General features: G+C 35.0%; 1 protein-coding gene and 1 pseudogene across 4 annotated transcripts; one reads left to right on the forward strand and one right to left on the reverse strand.

Moving 5' to 3' along the window:
• Positions 1 to 2667: 2667 nt before the first annotated feature.
• LOC120127512 lies at positions 2668 to 4272 on the forward strand (annotated as a pseudogene).
• A 967-nt stretch (positions 4273 to 5239) lies between these two features.
• Positions 5240 to 10092, reverse strand: LOC120127609 (inactive poly [ADP-ribose] polymerase RCD1-like). Of its 4 annotated transcripts, XR_005516560.1 has the most exons (8): positions 9837 to 10092; positions 8940 to 9112; positions 7506 to 8782; positions 6756 to 6994; positions 6270 to 6334; positions 5751 to 5935; positions 5558 to 5653; positions 5240 to 5486 (listed from the first exon to the last, which is right to left on the reverse strand). XR_005516560.1 is itself a non-coding variant. In XM_039145469.1 (7 exons), exons 2-7 carry the CDS (start codon positions 8657 to 8659, stop codon positions 5421 to 5423), a joined length of 1845 nt encoding a protein of 614 aa, XP_039001400.1. In that variant the 5' UTR covers positions 8660 to 8782; positions 8940 to 9082; the 3' UTR covers positions 5240 to 5420. The 4 variants fall into 4 exon arrangements, 1 of the variants encoding a protein (XP_039001400.1); XR_005516559.1 differs by lacking the exon at positions 8940 to 9112 and having other exon boundaries at positions 6270 to 6373; positions 9837 to 10088; XR_005516558.1 differs by lacking the exon at positions 9837 to 10092 and having other exon boundaries at positions 6270 to 6373; positions 8940 to 9078.
• Positions 10093 to 16897: the final 6805 nt, after the last annotated feature.

Consider the following 16897-nt stretch of genomic DNA (forward strand, 5'->3'; position numbering starts at 1 on the left):
AGAGACTTGTTGAGCTTGCACACCTTGTTACTTCCTTCAACAGACTTTAAGCCAGATGACAACTTCATATAGACTTCTTCTTCTAGCTTGCCATTAAGAAAAGTGTTTTTTACATCAAGTTGGTGTAATTTCCAATCGCAATTTACAGTCAAACTTAGGAGTACTCGAATAGTATTCAGCTTCGCCACAGGTGAAAAAGTTTCTGTGAAATCTATCCCATATGTTTGTGTAAAGCCTCTGGCCACTAGTCTCGCTTTGTATTGTTGGATGCTACCATTTGAGTTATACTTTACAGTAAAGATCCATTTACAGCCAACAACCTTTTTTCCTTGAGGAAGGTCCGTAACAGTCCAAGTAGTATTTTTCTCCAATGCACAAATTTCCTCTTCAACAACCCTTCTCCACTTTGAATCCTTTAAAGCTTCAGTTATGCTTGTGGGAACATGTTCTTTATCCAAGTTGTTGTAAATGCTTGAAAAGATGACATCAATGAATTATAACCAACAAATTTTTCAATAGGATGCTTGGTGCACTGTCTAACCCCTTTTCTAATAGGAATAGGGAAGTCATCTAGAATAAGGGAAGTGGACTTACTGATTTCTTCTTCTATTTCAGTAGCTGGACCCAAATCCAATTCTCGGCAAGCATCAGATTGCAAAACAGCCTCAGGAATATGTTTTCTTTTCCTTGTATAGAAACAGAGCTGTTTGATTGGTGTTGTTTGTGGAATATTTTGAATGGGAGTAAGTGTTTTTTCAGGAAGGGTATTTAAAGTGGGTATGGGTGAAGTAGTGATAGGTACTACCTGTGGATCAATGGGAGTAGTTACAGGTGACAAATCGGTAGGTAAGGACAAAATTGGTGGCAATTCTGAAGGTTGAGAATGAAGAGTAGGAGGAGATACCTGATGTGGCTGAAAATCCTTCCATGTCTCCCCCTAAATTTCAGCCTGAGTGAAATAGGGATCCTACTCATAAAATGTTATATCCATAGTGGTAAAAAATCGTTTTAAAGGAGGATGATAGCATTTATTATAACCCTTCTTAAGTGAAGAATACCCAACCAGTACACACTTTAATGATTTAGGATCTAACTTGGACTTATTAGGAGCAATGTTTTGGATAAAAACGGTACAATCAAATATTTTAAGTGGAAGAATGGAGGAGATAGGTTTAAAATGGGGAAAGTATTGCAAAAATATAGATTGGGGTGTTTGAAATTGTAAAACCTTACTAGGCATTCGATTGATTAAATATGTGGCAGTTAATAAGGCTTCCCCCACAAATATTTTGGAACATTAGTGGTAAATAGAAGAGAACGAGCAACTTCAAGGAGGTGTCTATTTTTTCTTTCGGCAATACCGTTTTGTTGTGGGGTGTCAACACAAGAACTAATCTGAACTATGCCCTTTTCCCTGAAAAACGCACCCAAAGACTTAGCAAAAAATTCACTGCCATTATCAGATTTAAAGAGCTGAATTTTAGACCCAAATTGAGTGAGAACCATGTTATAAAATTGGGTAAAAACACCCGCAGTTTCAGATTTATCTTTTAGCAAATAAGTCCAAGTTATCCTACTGCGATCATCAATGAAAGTGATAAATCACTTACAATTATCATCATTCTTCACCCGAGAAGGACCCCAAATATCACTGTAGATCAAAGCAAAAGGGTGAGAAGGCTTATATGTAGAAGGAGAATAAGTTGATTTAGTATGTTTGGCAAGAGAGCAAACTTTGCAAGAAAAAGAATTTGGCCTTTTATGAATGAATAGGGCAGGAAAAACTTTTGCAAGATAGTGAAAACTAGGATGACCTAAACGATAGTGCCATAACATAACATTATCAACTTTTTCTAAAGTGGTGAAAGATTTTGAGATTTCGGTTTTAGTAGAGGCAAGAAGAATGTAGAGACCATTCTGCAAGCTGGCCTTACCAATCATCTTCTTCGAGTTCAGTGCCTACAAAGTACAATCAATATCATTAAAAATTGCAGAGCAGTGCAAGTTGGTGGAAAGTTTACTAACGGAAACGAGATTGCAAGCCAGATTTGGTACGAAGAGGACATTTTTAAGTACAATATGGTCATTGAGAATAACATTGCCATGTCCTTCTATTTTGCACAAAGAACCATCAGTCGTTTCGACAGCTTTACCAAAGTTTGGAAAAAAATTGCAAAACAAATCCTTATTACCAGTCATATGATCCGTAGCACCAGAATTGAGGATCCAATTAGGGGACGGCTGGGAGGAGAAAAAAACTGTAGCATGAGGTTTACCTTCTGGTTCTTTCATGACCAGATTACCTTCTGATTGAGCAGCAGAATCAGAAAAATTTTCTGGATTTGAAGTGATCTCCAGAGTAGGAGAAGAAGTTGTGGATATCATCTAGGTTGGAAAGAAACCGTAACCTAAGCTGATACCATGTAGAAATCAGAGTAATTCTCTGTAATTTCTTATTCTTTTCAATATGACAGATTACATATTTATATACAAAATATCTCTCTAAAGTATGAAACTCTAAAAAAGGAAAAATAATAATCCTAGGATATGATCCTTTAAAATAAGGGATTGTAGAAATCTATTTACAAAATCATATCTCTATAAGAATAATAACAAATCACATCTCTATAGGAATGATAACAAATCATCTCTATAATTCCTACAGTTATGAAAGAATTGTTAGAAACTTTCACCTAGCAAACTGTTGATTCATGTGAGTACATCTTTTCACATGGATACATACATGATACATGACTAGGCTCTAGTTCCCTCTCACATGCATCGATACAGACATGATACAAGTTCATGGATATGGGATATGCTTCCCCGTCTTTCTTCGATGTCTTCCCATGTACCTAAGTAGAACTAAAAGTTGATATATCTTACTTCAACAAGCACAATGAGCTTATAACTATGCCACCCGTATCTACATCTATATCTCCATGTAATCTATGTCTGGGTTGAATGTAATCTATGTACCATTAAATCACCGATGAGAAAGGTAGGTGCAATTCTTAAGCTTATCTTGTACTTCAGAGTGTGAATTATCGCAAACCTTTTTCCGCAACTGGGCTACTCTGTAGTTCATATTCAATCATGTTAGCCACTATTCATTCTAGGAATTTTTGGTAAATGCGCCTTTGTAAGTTAAACTTCGTAAGGAAAAAAAGTGATTTCCCATTATCTGCATCACGTCCTCTTGATGCTAAATGACTTCAAGAGCCAGTTTTCTTCGATCTCAGGTTGGTATCTCTTAAGCAGCTTGCATCTATTACTGCAGGGGTGCACGCTGAAGGCTCCGACTCTGTGGCTGAAGCAGAAAGTGCAATATTGGAAAGCTTAAGTAGGTAAGGAGTACGTCTTCATTTCCCTTTTTTTTTGTTTGGTCATTGAGTACATATAAAAATGGCATCACTTTCGCTTGCTTGTTCTGGCAGTCATGTTCGAACTGTCGTTGCAACCTTAGGAGGGTCTCACGGGGCTGCTGGAAGGACTGATAAATGGAGGCATCTTTACTCGGGGTTTAGCAATTGGTTGTCACAGACTGAAGCTTTAGGTAATTTTGCATTCACCTTTTCAATTTAGTAATCTAGTCATCAAACAATTGAAGGACCAATTGATTTGCTTATCAAGTCAACTGAGTTTTTTTTTATTACACTGTCATGTTATATAAGCTTTGGTTACTTTAGAGTACATACCATGTAATATCATTTTGGCTGGTAAACTAGTTTTCAGTAATTACGCCCCTAATACTTGTGGTACCTTGGGGATGCTCCATGGGTTCGGAATCTTGATGAAGTCGAGGGGGATAACAAGTAGCAAGTCGAATGATTTTGTATAACTCGTGAAGTCTCAATGCACATGAGGATTCGGCAAAGGAGGAAGTGAGAAGGCACATTGAAGATGGTAGTGTTGGGTACCCCAATGCAGATGTGGTTGTGAAGCTTCAGGTTTGGGATGCTGACCATTCCAATAGCGTAGCTCAGGCATCCTTAAGTGACCTCAAACGGTTAATCCTATCGGACAAGAAACTGCCTGGTATATACCTAGATCCATCCATCAAATGATAGTTGCAACATGTATGTGCGCATCGATATATATAATTAAAAAATACAATTTTTATTTATTTTGATTGTTGTTAATTGAATTGAAGGTAAGAAGAGCCTTTATTTAAGGTCAGGATGTCGTGTGGATTGGCCAAACAACAAGCCACCGGTATGGGATCCATCAACTGCCACTGATGCACCACCGCCTTCTACATTGCCCAATTGATTATTTTTCTGCATGCCAATATGGTCACTAGTTAGTAATTTTACTGCTTCGTTCCCTTTATTTTTCCCCTTAGTCGAGCTATCTAGAGTTGCAATTTGTAAAGCTTTACATTACCAATGGCACTGCTACTGCCGTATAAGCATATTGTATTAATTCATACGAATTACGAATAGTATCAGAGAATCAACTTTAATGCTGCGGAAGAAAACGAGTTAAAGAGTCAATGGAATTATAGCCTGATTTGAAGAATATTCTCCACGGTTTACAGTTTATGTATGATACGTCTATGAATGCTTGACCTAAAAGTAAATTTTTCTTGTTTTTTAGTCACCCGTCAATGGAGCAAATCAAATTGATGGATCATTTCAGGTCAAATTTTAATAATTTTCAATCAGTTCAAGTCGATTACGAATTCAGCTCGTTCCAGTTTGAATGTCAAACTGGCCATTATAGGTTAAATAATGTACTTCTAGACGATTACATATCCAAAAAGGCCCCAGATTCAAATCATTATGGGTTCAAAAATGAACTTTCAAATCATAATGTGTAATGAACCATGGATTCAGATCATACTTATAGATCAAATTGATCTCAACTCAGTTGATGGTCGATTTCAATTTAAAGGTCATTGGAGTTTAAATACTCAAGTTTTGTACTTCAGGTCCAAGTTTAGATGTTTGATGGCTTCAGGTTCATGTCGGTTCACTTACAAGTAGAATGGGTGAGCTTGGTTTAAAGTAGTAGAATTCCAAGTCTAGAATTTTGAGCCACCTCTATCTCCATCTATATTATCATCACACCGACGATCTAAGAAGTGGACAGTTTTACATGGTAGACCGGAAGATTTAGTCTCAAGTCCATGGCAGCAATTATGTATAGTATGATAACAATGCAACTCGTCCACATCGAAAGAAACAAAAGAAAAACTACACAGGAAGGGGGGTGGCGCTAAAACGCCACTTAAGCATGAAAAATAAGCCTTCAGATTTAGTTTTATGCAAAGCCAAATCCTCACTCACTACCAGAGCCGCCTAGCAATTACGCCATCAGAGCAAAATAAAAATCTAAGCCCGATATTACCTTAATCAAATCAAGTCGACACATTATGTAACAACCACCGAACTGAACAACTCCAAGATCGCCAAAACTCAAAGGCTGCCAGGACCCTTCATGTTCTGCCTTGCCAACTCCTCCAAAGCTTGCCTGTTTGGTACCTGCAAATCCCCAGAAAACTACATTAGTTTTTCGTTCTCAAGCTAATAACTCCGTAAAGTTCAAAACATACCTTGCATTGCAGAGCTGTTATTGTTGATCTCAACAAACTATCTCCAACTATCAATCTTAACTTCTTGACAAAATCGTCACGAGTTATCTTCTTTGCCTGACAAAAGAGTCCGAAAAATAAACAATGCAAAAGAATCAGAAAACCTTATCTTAAAACATAGAAAACTAACAATAAAACACGTTATTCAACATACCCTGAATTGCTCATAATGATCAGTAACTCGTTCCATATCAGTGCGAGGAATTTTGTTCGAGACAGCAGCAAACAACATTGGGAAAGGCATCCAAGGGGATTTAGGCGTCTTTGAAGTGCTTGAACCCAAGCTAGGATCATTTTCTTGGGACCCGCCTGATTCGAGTTTTGGCTATTATTACTCCCCTGCGGACAAAATAATATCACAGTGAACATAACTTAAAGTCGATATATATAGTATTATCAAAGGCTCAAACCCACGTATTCAACTAGCAACCATCATTAGCACAGAGGTGGTTTGAATTGCTGTATGAGAAAACATAGGTGCAAGGACAGCCTTGATGCAAAGACTGATAAATGACCCAGCTTCGAAAGACTACTTGCAGACCAGAGCATTCAGGCACCAGTGTGGGTCCACCAGAGAGAACAATCAGGTCTTAGTTATCCTACTTATCATCGGACCATTGTGATGTCAAACTGTATGGAGGGAGGGGAAGCATAGCACAGATAAATTACTCACCAATTCACCAGCAGATGACAACACTGGTAAACGACCCTGAAGTCCATACATAGATGCAGTGACGCCTGAAACAGCATGATTAGTCTCACTTCCAATCAAATGCCCTGTGGGAACAACATAAACCTCAAGAGCTAAAGAACTTGATACATTTCAGAGAAGGAAATATATGATAGCCATACAGAATTTGCAGAAGACACAGCCAACTAATGACCATTGGAGTGATCTGTGATCTCTGGAATGAAAAAACTAAAAGCCCCACCAAGAGGAGATATCAACTCATCATGGAAGAAGCCTTGATTCTTATATTAACAAACTTAGACTTTGCCATCCAAGTTTGAAAAGGAGATTGAACAGTTGAAGAACCATCAAAATTTAACCGCCATGTTCCATGAGTTGCGTAGAGTTCCCAATTTGATGTTAGATGAAATAAATGAAGAATGAATATATTCATCAGAGAAACAGCATTCTAAAGGAGAAATATATCACCTTCAGCATTGGAGAGTTTGAAACTAACAACAAACTCTGGATAAATGTGAGAGCTGATATTCATGTTCCAGATGATATAGAACTTTGGATACTGAAGATCATCCACTCCACTGTCAACATCCTCATTGCTTGGAAAACGTTGTCCACTTCCAGGGCGAAGAAGCTCCATTTTTCCCAGTAATACACGACATAATACCACGTACTTTATTCCACTCTCGTCAACATCACAATAGTTTGAGCTGATCAGATAAAAGATAAACTTCAATCAACAAATCACCAGGGTATGAAAAAAGAGATTGAAAGTAATAAACGAGATAAAACAGTAAAGTAGCAAACATTCATCTGGTTGTGAATCTAAAGCAAGTGGGCAGTCAGCACCTAAAATGTTTAAGAGAAAAAATGTAAAAAATCTGCATAACTATCGTCATAGCAGCAAGACGTAGAAGTTCAAAATGAACCCAATAAGAATCACTCACAAAAGTTTAACATAGCATTTTCTCTCAATTTCAGTAGAGCTGAATCCATGAAATCATAAATGTGGAAGGTGATAATGCTCCCTTTCAGGAGACTTAAAACAAAAAGTAGAAGAACAAGACAACAAGGAGTGTTCAAAAGTCCTTGAGCGATTTGAAGGACAATGATAGAAGCCTTTGAGCGATTTTTTCCAAGAAAATTAAAATAAAAGAAGATCTGCATATTCAAAGGAATTATAGCAAGAACGCAAATATAGAAATAAAAAAGAAGCCCAACCTGATATTAGTAACTTCTGATGCAGCAAGATGAACACCAGTGCCATATATCAGTGGAATCGTGGAAAGACCACAATCCGCAAGTCCATGCATTCTAATGCTAGGCAATGCTTCCTTAGAGCAAGCAAGCCAGGCATATTTAACATTCACATTCACCCGATACTTCTTCATAATCTCTATCTGCTTCTGGAAGCGCTCTAACCTATACTTTGATGAAGTACTGGAGCAGGGTTTTACATCAATAATATCCACACCATTGGATGGGCTCATACCCTTAAGAAACATCTTTTCAACAGTTGAAGAATCCAACTGTTCATTTAACTCTATATCCAGAAACTCCTTTTCAGGGACCAATTTTAACCTTGCTTGTTGAATATCCTCAACAATTTTGCTGTGTTTTGCATCAGCGTCCTTTCTCCAGTTATCCTCAACTTCTACAGCATAATTGGATGCAGGTTTCTGAGCAATCTGAACATTTCTAACAAAAGAACTTGACTCACCACTACATTCCTCCAACTTTGATTGATCAACACCATTAATGTCAATTTCAAGACGTAGCTTGATCCCAGGGTGGGCATATGATCCAGTGAACATGGATCCATGATCATTCTCATGTTCATGTCCACAGTCCTCATATGACTTATCCTCTATAGCAAAAGTTTCTGGGAAGAAACAGCCATCTGCCCCATCAATCCAAGCAATTGGTTGTTTCAAGCCAGTTTTCTGATCCAATCGGAACATATGCAAGAAATCTAGCACAAAAGATTGGCCATCTTTCTCCAGCTCAATAAATGGCTTCTTTGTGTGGAGTTCTTTCCTAATTGAAGCAATGAGATCCTGGGGGAAATCAGTCCATTCACCATTCTCAAAGAACATTATGCGCTTTGGAATGCCTGTATTCTTAAAATTTTTATAGCAAAGCAGCAAAGATCTTTTCAAAGGATGACCACATCTAACAATTTGGCCTTTGTGATCCTCTAATCTCCTCATCAGCTTGCCATGTTTCTGGGATGGTAAGCTCAAGCTAGGCAATTGTGGTAATACCACATGCGAAGCTCCAGGAAAATATTTTGTATGCTGCGCAGCCCGCTTTCTCTTTCTGCCGTGCAGAAACCCGGGCTTACTATCCAATACCATGGCGTTCCGTGCTTCCATTTCTACCTAGATCAATCCCTATCAACAAGCTTAAAACCAAAACTTCTAACACAAAAACGACTATGAAGGCTAATCTTCTACCAAACCTAAAGAAACTGTCTCCTAAAAGTTGTTATGCAAATCCTGAAAATAAAATAAAAATAAAAGTGAGGACATTAAATGACTTGGATATCAGCTCACAACAAATTTCAGACTGTGCATAAGCAATTCACCAAACATAATGGCTGAAAGCATATCAAACAGAACTCGTTTGAATCACCATACAGCAATAGGAACATACCTAAAACTGCAGTTACTGTTGAAGCTGTACAAATCCATGTAGCACATGTTCATCGTGTACATGTTCCTCTTCATTTTTTTTACTTAACAAGAAATTCATTAAGGGAAAGCAACTTCCTTATCTACTCTACCGCGTTAAGAAGTCGTGTCTCCTATTGCATCAAAGAAGAGCACCTAAGAATATTGAGGCAGAGAATTTGATGAATTATTGTTTAACAATTATTTCATCTCATTTTCATTTCATTCTCTTTAAGCAATCAAATTTATAGATCAAACACAACGCGATCTAAAATAAACTATGAACTTTTTCTGAGGTCAGAGTTGGTAACAATATCATTGTCTTAAAAATAAGCCTTAAAAATATGAAACTTTTTAAATAAAAAGCGCTGTTGACCTCAAAACGCAAAACTAAAACAAACAAAAATTTCTCAGAAACTTAAATCCTAGGCTGATTCAGGTCACGACTCATGAACAACCAGGATTTAGGAAAACAAGAAAAAAATATCCATCAAAAACAGGTTTTAGAAATATTTAATTAACAAACGTAAATGTTTTTCTTGTCTTGAAAAGCCGAGTCAAATCAAAAACAAAAAATAAACATTTTTAGGAAATCTTAATTTCTCGCAAATAATGCAAGATCAAGAAAATTAAAATGAAAATCCTAGAGCATATTTTTTCTCTAAAAACAACAAGCTAGAATATCTTCATTGATCCCCCCAAAAAGCCAATATTCACAAGAATCAACCATCAAAAAAGTTAGTCGTTCAAAAAAATCAATTCAGCAACCAGCAGATCTCAAGATCTAACCTGATCTATAACGAATCAACACTCAAGAATCAAATCCGGGAACAATAAAAGAAAAAATATCCCTGAATTAATAGAAAATGAAATATATTACCTGCGACGACATATACTTCGTAGTGATTCACTCTTCACGAGAGAGGGTTTCCCTGGATTTTTCTTTTATTTTTTTCTCTCTTTTTTTGTTCTTTTGAGAAGGCGGAGGAGGGGGGGACGGGAGGGGAGAGAGAGAGAGAGAGATGAAAAACCCTAACTCGGAATGCTATACGACGACGTTATACACAACGAAGTGTTTCTCTTATATGGTTCAGCGTTGACGGAGTTTTCAGTCGGCGGTCCTTTCTTTTCCGTGAATTCTTTTTCTCCTTTTGCGCACTATCTGCCTTTCTTGGACGATAAGCAATGGGATCAACGTTCCAAATTTGGGGGAAATGATAAAGTTACCAGCTGTCATTAATGTTCTGCCAACGTGTCGATTTTGATTGGATCCGTGTTTTGGTTGACTACGTAGTTTCACCGAAGGAAATGAAAACTTTTTTGATTGGCTTTATGGTATTCAATAAGTCACTCAATTTTAAAGGCGGTTGTTGCGAGGGGTTACTTGGGGAATCGGAAATCTTAGTCGGGGCTAAATTGGGAAATCGGACCTTCATTGTGTTTTATTATAACTTTGAGTTAATTAAAGGCTTAAATGCTTCAATATTTGTATCGAGTTGACTCTTAATGTATTTTTATGATAGTTTATCTTTTAAAGTTTGAAATAGTATATCGTTTAAGGTTACTTACCTCATTTATATATAAAATATATCTGATTCTTAGTTTCATACACAATATTTAAAAATTATTGATTTTATATATGATGTTTTTTTCAATTAACGAATTTACCCGGAAAGTAAATTGGAACCTTTCGACAACGACAAGTGGAACTTTAAAAATATATTTTTTTATTTTTAGGTAAATTACACCCTTCATCACACAATTATCTTCTTATTTTTATTTTAATTACTAAAATTTAAATTTTTTAATTTAATTATTAAATTATTAAATTATTCTTATTTTAATAACTCAAATTTATTTTATTAATTTTTATGACATGACATATATTAATAACTCAAATTTATTTTATAATTCAAAATTAAAAAACGAATAAATGTTGATTTTTTGTGGGCATTACCATTAAATTTGAAGGTTTTGTCGGAGTTAAATAAATAAATTAATTAAAAGCACTTTCGTTACTTTTGCCTTCAACTTTGAACCTTCCTGCCCTTTTCTTCTTCTTCAAAAACCTTTGGTTGAGTTCTCCCAATGTTTGCTTTCCTTTTTCCCGAGAAACCCAAACATTTTTCTCGTTAATCGAATTTAGGGTTAAGGTTCTTCCCGTAATCCATTTTTCAGTTCATTACCTTAGGTCAAGCCTGGGAAGCCAACACTTTCCGTTTCTGTTTTTAGGCCTTTAGAGGTAGACGATGAAGCGATCAAAATTTGAGTCATTAACGTATCCGACTCGGTTCAGGGTACTTAAGTTATTGATTGGGGTTTTGTTTCTCTACCTTTTGCTTGTCAGCTTCGAAATCCCGCTAGTTTTCAAAATCGATTCGAGTGGGTTGTTTACTGACTCATTGCCGAGTCCTCTGGTTTTCGAGAGCGAGGAGGACTTCAATTACAAAACCACGCCTGCTCGACCCGACAGCGATCCGAACTGTGTCCGTCGTGCCGGAGGAGAGGGGAAAGTTCAGGAGTTTGAGGGAGTTTCGAGTCTCCTCTTTAATGAGAGCTCTTTCGACAGAATCGGTTGCTTTTAATGTATTTTTTTAATCACTTAATGTATTTGCTTTAATCTGTAACTAGAGTGAAAAATTCCCCAAATGGGTTGCATGCTCTTTTTCTTTACAAAACCCCTTAAACCCTAACCCTAAATTCCCGAATCCATGTTCATTCTCCACATCTTTCCTCGTAACCAAACCCCCAAAGAAACGCAAACCCAAACACCCCAAACTCGATGAAACGTGTTGCCCCGGTTTCTCAAGTACCCGTACCCGACCTCAAGATGAAGAAAATTGAAGAAGACTGCAATGAACAATAAACTGGGTTCATGAATTTAGATCAAAATCTTCTATACAAGGTTTTGAAACACGTGGATGCCAATACTTTAGCAATGGATTCCTGCGTTAGCTAGCAGTGGCACAAAACCATCAAAGACGAGCGCTTTGGGAGCTCATTTGCACCAGGCATTGGGCTAACATCGGCTGTGGAACCCAACAGCTTAGATCAGTAGCTTTACCTCTGGGTGGCTTCCGATTCAGTTGATTTATAGTTCTGATTTTTTTTTTGCGTTCTTGTATTGTTTTTTATATTTGACTTGTGATTTTATTTTATTTTATTTTATTTGAGAATATTTGTACCTAAGCGGGTGTATTGTGAAATAGATCTTCAATTATGTAGTAATATTAACTTTGAAATCTACCAATTCCTTATGATTATTAGATTTAGGGTTGGAGGAAAATGATGTGAAGAAGTTTAACTTACTAAACTCATTTGGGGAATTTTAATTAATTTATTTTTTATTTTAATTTTATGTAATAACAATATTAATAAAATAATAATAATAGTGTCACATCATAAAAAAATATTAATAAAATAATACTAAAAAATATTAATAAAATAAAATTCAGTTAATAAAATAAGAGTAATTCTATAGTTTAATAATTATTAAATTTTAGTGACTAAAATAAAAGTGAGAAGATTGTTGAATGATGAATAATGTAATTTACCAAAAAAATAAAACATGTTTTCTAAGTGTCACGTGTCATTTTATTAGTGATCGTAGGGTTCCACGTCGTTAATGGAAAAAAACATCATGTATAAAATCGATAATTTTTAAACATTATGTATGAAACTGAGAATCGAATATAGTTTATATATAAGCTGACCCTTTTTCCCATATGTAATGGGAGTAGGTTGCCTCCAACGTCAGGTTGAGAGCAACTTCCGGGGGAGACTTCCGAATTATGAAATGCCCTCCGTGAGACTCGATCTCACGACCACAAGGTTAAGAGCCTTGTGCTCTACCAACCGAGCTGGACGGGCATTGTCAGAATATAATTTATATATGAATAGGGTAATTAACCCTATCATTTATTTCAAAACGTTAACTCTGTTAAAAATAAAATTTGATAACTAATCAAGTTATGTCACCACTTAATTTTAATTTTTTTATAAAAATCAATTAAAAATAAAATAAATAATATTTTAATAACTAAAAATAAAATAAATAATATTTTAATAATTAAAAATTAAAATGAAAATTGTTTTCTTTCTCTGCTTTTCTCTCCTCCCACCCTTCTATCGGAATCACCTGTTCTACCACTTCCCCCACCAGTTCAACCATTGTCCCTCCTCCACCAAACAAGATTAAAAACATTTCAACTCTAAAGAATACGCAAGAGTGAAATGAAAATCAAAGTGATGAGAAAATAACTTAATCTTCAACTTAACATGTTATCGTCTTGGTTGGCTCGGTTGCATTCATTTGAATCACGGCAGTAATAAAATTGTTTCCTTTTGAGTTTTTTGACTTGGCATTTTAGTTGGAGGAAAATTGATAGGAATTTAAATCAGGGATTTTGTTTGTTCGTGGAATTAAAATTCTGGGTTTGATTTGAATTTCATAGCTTGAAAATTCTGGGTTTGATTTCTATTTGGCGTTTTAGTTAGAGGAAAATTGATAGTAGTTTAAAATAGGGTTTTGTTTGTTTGTGGAATTAAAATTATGGGTATGATTTGAATTCCATAGCTTGAAAATTCTAGGTTTAATTTGAAGTGGTTTATTTTCATAGTTTGATCTCAGTCTGCAATTCGATTGACCAGACTTCTTCAACTACAATGATGGAGAATTTTGTGAATTCAAATGATATCGTGATGAACTCCAAAACATCATCATCATCGAGGAACAACTTTTATATGAAAACAAAAAGTACCCATTTCACCAAGTTGTTTAAAATTTCATATTATGGACAAACGTTAGAAAAAGAAAAATTTCTGGGGAAAGTGCAAAGATAGATGAAACAAAAAAATCCTTATTAAAAAAAAACTCGAAAAGATAAAAAAGCCAAAGAGAAGAAAAACGTTAAAAATCTTTTTGAGCCAATTACCCATAGCAGCAACTTCACTTCCTCTGTGTATGTTGTAAATCTTAATTTGGGATTCGACAATAAGGCAAAGCTTGTTGTGATCTGCGTCTGGATTTGGTTTTCAATGGAGTGTAGATTAAGGGCAGATTGAAGGTGATTAATTGTTTCCAAATATTATTATTGAGGATAAAGGAAGAGTCTTTTTTGAAATAGAGGCGGCTGCTGGTGATCTCGAGTGTGAAGGTGGTGGATGAAATCTTGTTCGGTATATGAGGGATGGTGGCTGAGTTGGTGGGTGAACTGGCAAAGTAGGTGATCCCGATGAAAGGGTGGGAAAACCCCCCAAAAATTTAATTATTAGGAAAATAACCTCCAATAGGAATTATTTTAAAAAAATACCCCTAAAACTATGGACCTAAATTACCTAGAGGTCCTATAAAAATGCGTATAAGGATCTCCCGTCTTATGAAGCGTAAGACAAGTTCGATGTGGAAACACTTTTTAGAGAACATAATTTAATATGAAAATAAAAGATCTCGCGTTCTGCATATTGTTAGGTTCACGAGAAATTGAAACATCTAAGCAATTTATTATAGTCTATTAATAAAATTTGAAAATTGAAATTAAATTCCCCATGACCTCGTGTTCTGTAAGACGTAAGGTCCGTCTGAAAAGTTACATATACGTCTTGATCAAAGACATGTGTTCAATAATTGGCGAATAAATTCGAAGATAATTTTTTATTTAATTGATTAATTTTTATTTATTTATTTTTAAATTTTTATTTGAAGGGTATGAATGTGTGTTGGCGTGTTATATTAACTGTTTCACATCACTTCATGATGATATTCTTTCATATTTACACGAAGCTGGTTTTTGTTTACTTTAGCAGTATAATTTGTGGTATCAAGTTGCATTTTCACCGACAAACGCGTTGCTAGAAAGGTGGAGGTCAGATATACGTACGTTTTATTTTTCTTATGGGGAGTCAACTATTACCCTTCAAGATGTTGCATTTCATCTTGGGTTGCCTATTGGTGGAACGAATATTACTGGTGTTGTCGAAGGCTACTGGTACGATTTGTGTAAGGAACTGCTCAAAATTCCTCCAAACGATTTGGATGGAGGGAAGATCAAGATTAAATTTTTGGATGACAATTTTACACAACTATCCCCTAATGTAACTCGAAAAATTAATGGGTAATTTTTGAAATTTATGATTATTTATTTATATTTTTATTTATAATTTTGAAAATTTATTTTATTTTATTGTGTTTTTATACTTTTTTTTTATTGTTTATGTAGCGATTTGCTCGTGTTCATATTTTACGAGTTATTGAGGATCTTTATGCCAGACAAATTTTGGAATAAAGTGCATCTGATGTGGTTGTATCATATACACGTTTTGCGGGATTCAAAAAATATAAGTTGGGGATCAATAGTCTTGGTTGTTCTGGGAGCTTTGTAAAGTAGTCGATCCGGAAAAACAAGTTATTGGAGGGTGTCTGATGTTGTTGCAATTGTAGGCTTTATCTCAAATACTGCTTTTACGCTCGATTCTTAAATAACCAACCCTATTTCAATTTCCACTACTTCGAAGGTAGTTAAAAATAAACTAAGTTTATATATTTAGATTATTATACGTTTCTTTATAATATGACAAATAATTATATTTTGTCATATGAATGATAGGTGTACTGGTACACTAACTCACACCCATGATGAGTGTTTAAGATTGACACATTTTGCTTATTCATTAACTTGTCTTATTAATTTTTTACTATTGATTTGGATGTTTTGCATTTATTTTATGTGTAATGACTTATTTGCTGGAATTTGTAGCAAAATGGTGCATTCTGCAACTTTTTATTATTTTCTGATTGTGCCTGGGAGTGTGGGCACGACGCGGGGCTGACGTGGTAAAATTAAATAAGATACGAGAAGGTTCTAGGAGCATATCCAGTTAGCACGATTCTGGATAGAGATTTTAGGATTTAAAATTATTCCTTTAAAATTTGAAACATTTGAATTATTTTGATTTATTTTTTTATTATCTTGTTATTTTTAGATTTAAGAAACCTATAAATACCCTTCACGGGTAAGGGCTTGAACATCTCATGTTTTTACTTTATTTATTTTTGAACAATTTTATTTTAATTAAAGTCTCTATTTTCTTTTCACTTTCTTTTATTTTCCAAATTACTTTATTTTACAAATTTATGCTAAGTATGATAATCAATACCATGTTTAACTAATTTTATAACATCCTCAATACCGGGTTAGTGATCAAATTGTAAAGTTTCAGAATTTGGTGACTAGAGTAGAACCATGAATTAGTTCAATGATTTATTTGGAAATAAATCATAAAAGTTGTTAGTAATTATTAGATGAATTGAAGGGCAAAAGGGTCATTTGATAAGAAAGATTTTTTTTATTTTCCTTATAAGATAAGGAAACCACGTGGGAAGAGAGAAAAGGTTCCAGAGTTCTCTTCTCTTCTCTTCTTCCTTTTTCATACGTGAAGCTTGACTCAAATGTAAGTTTCTTTGTTTGTTGATTAATTATTGATTTTAAGGTTGAGTTATAATCATTAGATGATAATTAAGCTTAAGGAAAGCTTAATTTGTTCTAAAACAACAAGTTGAAAGATATAGAAGAGATTAAAGAAAATGAGTTTTTAGATGAATTTCTGGAAAAGAGTTAATAAGTGAAATTTGAGAAGGAATTTGACTTGTCATCACTAAGAATAAGAGATATATGAAGTTAGAAAGGATTAATAACAAAGTTGAAAGTTTAGCAAGATTCTTAAATTTTAAGAATCATGATGAGATATGGAAGATAAAGATGGTTTATATGGATATAAGTTGGTTTAAGTAATGGTAATTGAGTTTAATGACATGATAGGGGTTTAAAATAGAAGAATTGAGTGAAAAGTGGATGGTTTTTGGGCTTAAAATGCAAATTATGGGCAAGGTGTATCGATGCACATTCAATGTGTATCGATGCACTCTTTAAAGAAGAAACATCG

The sequence above is a fragment of the Hibiscus syriacus genome, unplaced genomic scaffold (assembly GCF_006381635.1).
Source record: "Hibiscus syriacus cultivar Baekdansim isolate YM2019G1 unplaced genomic scaffold, ASM638163v2 tig00110469_pilon, whole genome shotgun sequence".
Taxonomy (NCBI): domain Eukaryota; kingdom Viridiplantae; phylum Streptophyta; class Magnoliopsida; order Malvales; family Malvaceae; genus Hibiscus; species Hibiscus syriacus.